Here is a 6,632-nt window from a genome sequence, read left to right as displayed (position 1 = left end):
ACAGAAGACAGTGATCTCAGTGTGGGCCCTGACCAATGCCCGTGTTGAGATCAAAGTCCACCCCAAACCCCAGAGATGAGTGTTGCTGTCTACTTACCCAGAACCTAACTCGTAGTATAGCAAGGGAAAACATATCTCAAGATTATTCCTTTAAATGTAACTAGACTGGGTGACTGCTTACACCACCCTCCTCAAACCCTGAGCCAACAAGAAGCACACACAAGCACAATAGGTACTTTTGTGGTGACTGGAACAAAGTACACTTCTGAAGCTCTCCACAGTGAAAGTCAGGCTTCACATCATCTCTAGCAAGCAAAAAACAAGACATAGTTTCTTTTTCTAGATTCTTTTAATATTTTTTACAAGCCACTAAGCAGCTACAGATGCAATTAAAAGTAGACAAGTTTTAAAAAAGGAGACAAGAAACAGGAGACCCATTAGTGTTCCCCCATCAACAACTTGTTGCTAGCTCTCCATGTGCTCAGGAGCTCTCTCCATTATTGTGTGGGGCACCAGACAGCATTCAGGCACTGCTGAGATCAAAGTCTACAGTTCGGGTTCTAGACTTGAGTGGGGGTTCATCACTCTTAACCTCTTCCAGGCTGTGCTGGATTCCATAGCCAAAGTAGATAGCAAACCCTAGTGTGGAAAGGTAGCTGTGAGGTGAGGAAACAGTGACCTGTAAAGGCTTAATAGGTCTCCTACTTGAGACCAAGAGGTAAAGAAATTGGGATAGGACACCCAAGAAGCCTAGTCTTCCCAAGTGGATACCTACCAATCACCATCCAGACCCCAAATCGGGCCCAGGTGCCAGATGTCATCTGCATCATAAGGTAAACATTCACAAAGATGCTCATTAGTGGGAGGAGAGGCAAAGCAGGTACCTGGGAACAAAGCAAAATCTTTTTTGTACATACCACAAGGTGACCTAGAAAGAGATCTCTAACCTACTCGGGCAGGAGAGGTAAAGCTCAACTGTGTATTTCAGTGCCCACTCATTTAGTGTACCTCATATGGAATTGTAAGAATACTCAAAAATTGGGGAAATGGAACTGGAAAGGAACTAAGAAGTGTCAGAAGTCTTTGGTCTAGGTATCTCCTATATCATCCCAATTAAAGAATATCTATGAATTTTATTTGACTGCAAGGTCTCTGGAGCCTATTTTCTTTCAAGATGGTTAGTAGGGGGAAAGAGAGAGGTCATTTACCTTAAAGTGAAGGGGAGTGGAGCTCTGTGGCTGCCTCCAGATGACCCCAGTGATTCCAGTAATGAGCATCAGGAGCAACACAACCACTGCAATCCACACTGGATCTCCAGAAAGCAGTGGAATTGACCACTGGGCCAGCACCAGGCAAAGGACACTCAGGAGCAGAGCTTCAAGAGTCAAGTTGAGAAACGTCAACCAACTCTTGAGACCAACATGTTAAGACATTAGGCACCCCATTCCAAGAAGGGTCACCCTCTCTCTAGCCACCAAATGCCATACACTCTCAGCCACCAAATGCCATACACTCTCTCCCCACATCATGCTGACCTCAGAACCACCCAAGAAAAATTCCATTGCTCACCAAGCAGTGAGGAACAAACATAGACAACTTGGCCAGAGAGTGGAGTTGGGGTGGAGTTGCGTGGACAAAATAGTGCCTGTAAGGTGAGCTTTTCTGTTTCAGGCATTGTCTCCTCTTGCAACTCCAGTTCATCTTCCTCAATCCTCATCTCCTGGCCAGGCTGATACCTGAGGCAAGAGTAAGAAGGCAGTAATAAGAACAACCCTTAACCATTTTTATGATCTTCTCTCAGGCAGCTTAACCTTCCTGGTCACCATGAAGGTCACCATTTTTGGCAGATAGGGATATATCTGTAGTCCTCAAGGAGAATTAGGATGATGAAGGCAGAGGGAGAAGGAGGAGCAGATTCCTGTCCTTCCCCCTCCAAGAATAAAAACCCAAATCTCAGTATGTGGACAGAGGGAGTCTCACCTGAGGATGAGAACACAAATAGACACCAGGGAATAAGCAAGCAGGGTCCCAATTGACATGAGGTCCACGAGATCGGCGAGTTCAAAGAGGAATGCCATTAATGCTGCAATTGATGGGCAGAAAACAAAAAATGAGAAAAAGGAAGAACAAAGTTAAGGAGTTGGTGAAACAACTAGGGGAAAGGCAAAAATGACTTTTCACCTGCAATAATGCCAGAGACCACAGTGGCTATGATGGGGGTGCGTGTGCCACTGTGGATCCGAGCAAGGACACGGAATAGCAGACCATCCTCCGCCATTGCGTAGATCACCCGAGGCATGGGGAACATAGAGCCCAAGAGGCTGGAGAGAAGAATGTCCAGAGTGGCATGAGTTGACTGTGATCTCTCTCCCCAAGCTTGTGAGGTTAAGGAGTCTACACCTTCTCATAGCTCTTTTAAGGGGTATTCTATAACCTGAGACTCTGACAGCAGAGGAAAACACACATTTGACACTGACCTGGTAGAAAGAGCACAGAGGGATCCAATAGCCACAACATAGCGGGCAGGGGCCCATCCAACATGGAGAAATGCCTCAGGCAAGGGACTCTCAGGGTGAAGCTGATAGTAAGGCATCATTAGCGTGAGTGCCGAAGAAACACCAAAATACGCCAAAAAGCAGACGAACAGTGAAATCACAATGCCCACAGGGATGGAACGTTGGGGATTCTGGGCCTCTTCCCCTGCAGGAAGGGGCACAATGTTCTGAATCAGGAAAGCAGGTTTACTCCTCTAACTTCCCCAGTCTGCATGCAGCCTGAGCAAACACTGTGCCCAAGCCCCGGAAAGAATGGAATGGCCATGTTACCAGTGGTAGCAATACAGTCGAAACCAACAAATGCATAGAAACAGGTAGCTGCTCCACGGAGAATCCCCTCGAGGCCGAAAGGCACAAATCCTCCAGAGCCCAGAGGGCCCAAGCTAAAGTAGAAGGGATGGAAAAGATAAGGGTGTGTCCAGCCAACTCTGTACCTTTTCTCTAATGCCAAACTACTTAGGTCTTCCAAGACCTAGGCTCCCATTCCTCCCCACTGCCAACCCAGAGTCCCTCCGCATGGAAGCCCCCTGCTCCCCATCATGTTCCCAGTTTTGCATCTGCTGAGAGTGAATCTCCTAACCTATGAGTATCATTGAGTCCTTCCATGGCCAGTCTGTAGTCCTCTTCTGTGAGCTTCCAGTTGTGCACATCCCCCTTAATGAAGCCAGAGACGATGACAAAACCGAGAACCAAAAGATTCACCACTGTAAACACTTTGGTAACCAAGGCAGACTCACTAGCCCCCACAGCCAGCAATCCTGTGGGAAAGATGCATTCAAAACTCTAAGCAAGAAAGCCCTCAGTCCAAGCTTTTTCCCCACCTCTAGCTGCAGACTGCTCCTTCCCAGCTTCTCTTCTTTCTCACTATTACCACCTCCCCCAAGCCCTTCTCAGGCCTAGTCCCTACTAGCCTCACCCCCATCATTATCCCAGTCCCTTGCCCTCACCAGTGAGCAACAACACAAGGCCCAAAGCAAAGAAGTCTGGATATTCTGCGAGGACATGGGGAACATGCAGTGAGATGCTCCCCTGCAGGGTCTGAGAAATGTGGTTCCCAATCAGGTTGTCAAAAGCTGAGCTCCAGGCCCGGGCCACACTGGCTGTACCTGGTGGAGCAGAGAAACATCGGGTCAAGTTTCCTCCCTCCTCTCCTTCCTCCCCCATAGCAGTCTCACAAGAATCCCTGTGGTTTTCACCTGGACTTAATTTTTTAAAACCAAAGTTAGTCAATTGAAGAAAACCAGGATGGCCTGGCCAGCATGGCTCAGCAGTTGAGCATCCATCTATGATCCAGGAGATTGTGGTTCGATTCCCAGTCAGGGCACATGCCTGGGTTTCAGGCTTGATCCCCAGTACGGGGAGTGTGCAGAAGATAGCCGATCAATGACTGTCTCATCATTGATGTTTCTCTCTCTCTCTCCCTCTCCCCTCCCTCCTTTCCTATCTCTGAAATCAATAAAGATATAGTTTTTAAAAAGAAAGAAAACCAGGACAAAGGTAAGTAGAATGAACAATTTCTCCACACCTTGAAGCCTTCCAGCCCACCAGCAAACACACACATTTAGGGGTTTGAAGTCCTGTGAGTGACTTAGACATTCCACTCAGATTTCCTGGCTCAAAAGCCCCTTCATTGTGCATTATCCTCCCTGCCCCAACATCTCACCGATGACATAGGAGAGGATGAGGTTCCAGCCAGTGGTGAAGGCCCAGAGTTCACCCACAGTGACATAGCTATAGAGATATGCAGAACCAGACCGGGGAACCCGGGCACCGAACTCTGCATAGCACAGCCCAGCCAACACAGAAGACAGAGCGGCCACCAAAAAGCAGATCACAATGGATGGTCCTGCTTTATCTTTGGCCACCTCTCCAGCTAGAACATACACGCCTGCACCCAATGTGCTGCCCACACCCAGGGCCACTAAATCCAGAGTGCTCAGGCATCTGGCAAGGCGAGTCTCAGCCATGCCTGGCTCCAGTGTACGTCTGCGTGCCAGCTTATGACCAAATCTGCGAAGTTTCTGCAATGGCATTCTAGCTGGAATTGAAGCAGATGCTAGGACCTGGTGAAAAACAAGACAAAAGCTCTTCAGTAGGGCTCATAATCCCTAAACTCTAGGAATGAATTACAATCCCCACTCCACTAAACCCAGGTGCTATTGGGGGGGGGGGGGGGGGATGGGCAGGAGGCTATTGAAACAAAGGCAAGTCACTTCCTCTAACCTTAGTTTCTTCCCACACAGGTAGGAATAACAATGCCTCACAGGCTTGTGGAAGGACTAATTTCAGAAAAGGCATATGACTATTCCGTATAGTAAGTCTGTGGCCTGGCGCCTAGTAGGTGCACGTCAATATTAGTCTCTTCTTTTTCTGGCTGGGAAACTATGGGGTTTATCCTAGACCTCAACCCAGGAACCATGGAGCCTAATATGTCTGCTTCCTGGCCTGTAGATCCTTGGGAATTAAACAGAACTCTTCAGGAGGGGGCAGCAACTTGGGGATGAAGCCCAATATTCACATTCCTTTTCAGTCCTCGCCCTCAGGGCCAATAAATAGGTGTGGTTCCTACATAACCCGGAGGGGGTGGGTAGTTACCTGGGCTGCAGATCAAAAGTGAGCAGAGCCTCAGTTCCATCCCTCCTCACCAAGCCCACACCGCGGAATTGTGTGGCCCTGGATCAGCGGAGTAAGCAAATGTTCCCCCATTTCCTCCCGCCCCGCTAGGCTGACCAGCAAGCATCAACAGCGAGGCGGAGCTTCGACATCTAAAGACTTGGGGATGCGCCCCAAGAGGGGCCCCTGAGCAGCCCGAAATTGCTCACACCAGAGAGAAGGGACTCCGCACTAGGCCCCCCTACTCAGCTCCCAGGTTCTTATGCCCCCATCTAGAAACGGTCTGGCGCTGAGGTGGAGATGGGAGCCTTGGCTCCCGGGGCTGGGGTCTCGCCAGCAACAGGTCACAGCTGCGTTGATGCAACTGCAAACCATGGTTGCCAGAAAATCCTAGGCATGCCGGGGCCCTCGCTGTCCCCCTCCGACGCACGTGTCGGTCCCCAAAGCTTACCAGGGCGCGGTTAGTCTTGAGTCGGCTTCAGCGAGGCTGTTAAGCCGAGTTGGTTTGAGGGGTGTCGAGTTCAGCTGTACAGGCTTCAAAGCTGCTGCTTGGGGTCGTTACGCGCCAAGTGCCCCTTATATACACCCAGAGGCGGAGCCGGTAACGTCATGGAATCCCGCCCCCAATCCTCCTCCCTACACACAACACACACACCGAAACACACACGCGCGCGCGCACACACACCCACACGCACACACACCCACACGCACGCACACACACTCCTCCGCTTTGCAAAAGGGATTACGTGGGGCCTGAGCCTGTTTCCCACTTGCAACAGCAAGACGTGCGTGGCAAGGAGCGCGAAAGGAGGGAGGGCAGCCTTTACTCCTCTCCTACCTCCAAGCAGGACAATGAGAGCTTCCTGGCCAGAGACCCCCTGGGATTTTCTACCTTTGTGCCTTAATAGTCGGAATCTGTGCTTAGCGGGGTGGGGGAGGGGTGAGAAGTAGGGGTCGGGGGACAACACCTGAGTCTCCAACTTCCTCTCCCTCGGTCTTCCTTAGCTTTCCCTTCTACAAGAGGTTCCCGCACCCCTCAAATCTTTCCCAAGGACCACAGCAGATTATGGACAGCCATCCGACACCGACCCTTCAGCTCTCACCCTAAACTGTGGGTGTTTCTTTTTTAATTTATTTTTTTATTAATGTATAGTTGACATACAATATGTGGGTGTTTCTTGTGTGGGTGTTGCTAATGCAGTCAGCAAGAGAATGGAAGATGATTTCAACCACCACCTGTCACATAATTAATCCTATCTAGATTTCTAGGACCATCTTGCCATAGTGTATCTCCCGCTACCAATAAATGTCTTAAGTGTGAAATTCTGACAATATTGAAATATTGAAAGGAGTTCATTTAATTCCAGTTTACTGATGAGTAAGCTGAAACTCAGAGAGATGACTTGCTTGACATCACACCATAAATATTTGTTCACAACCTCACTGATAAAACCTGGCCTGTTG

The 6,632-nt window shown here is 49.3% G+C and overlaps 1 protein-coding gene across 1 annotated transcript; it reads right to left on the bottom strand.

Moving 5' to 3' along the window:
- Window positions 1–330: 330 nt before the first annotated feature.
- SLC7A3 (solute carrier family 7 member 3) lies at window positions 331–5,725 on the bottom strand. The gene is made up of 12 exons (XM_016207425.2): window positions 5,620–5,725; window positions 4,219–4,618; window positions 3,503–3,661; window positions 3,136–3,313; window positions 2,826–2,938; window positions 2,478–2,700; window positions 2,182–2,321; window positions 1,981–2,083; window positions 1,570–1,736; window positions 1,209–1,375; window positions 776–884; window positions 331–639 (listed from the first exon to the last, which is right to left on the bottom strand). Exons 2-12 carry the CDS (start codon window positions 4,586–4,588, stop codon window positions 524–526), a joined length of 1,845 nt encoding a protein of 614 aa, XP_016062911.1. The 5' UTR covers window positions 4,589–4,618; window positions 5,620–5,725; the 3' UTR covers window positions 331–523.
- Window positions 5,726–6,632: the final 907 nt, after the last annotated feature.

Source organism: Miniopterus natalensis, chromosome X, assembly GCF_054644295.1.
Source record: "Miniopterus natalensis isolate mMinNat1 chromosome X, mMinNat1.hap1, whole genome shotgun sequence".
NCBI lineage: Eukaryota > Metazoa > Chordata > Mammalia > Chiroptera > Miniopteridae > Miniopterus > Miniopterus natalensis.
Note: the sequence above shows the minus strand (reverse complement) of the source record. Positions and strands in the feature narration are given on the sequence as shown.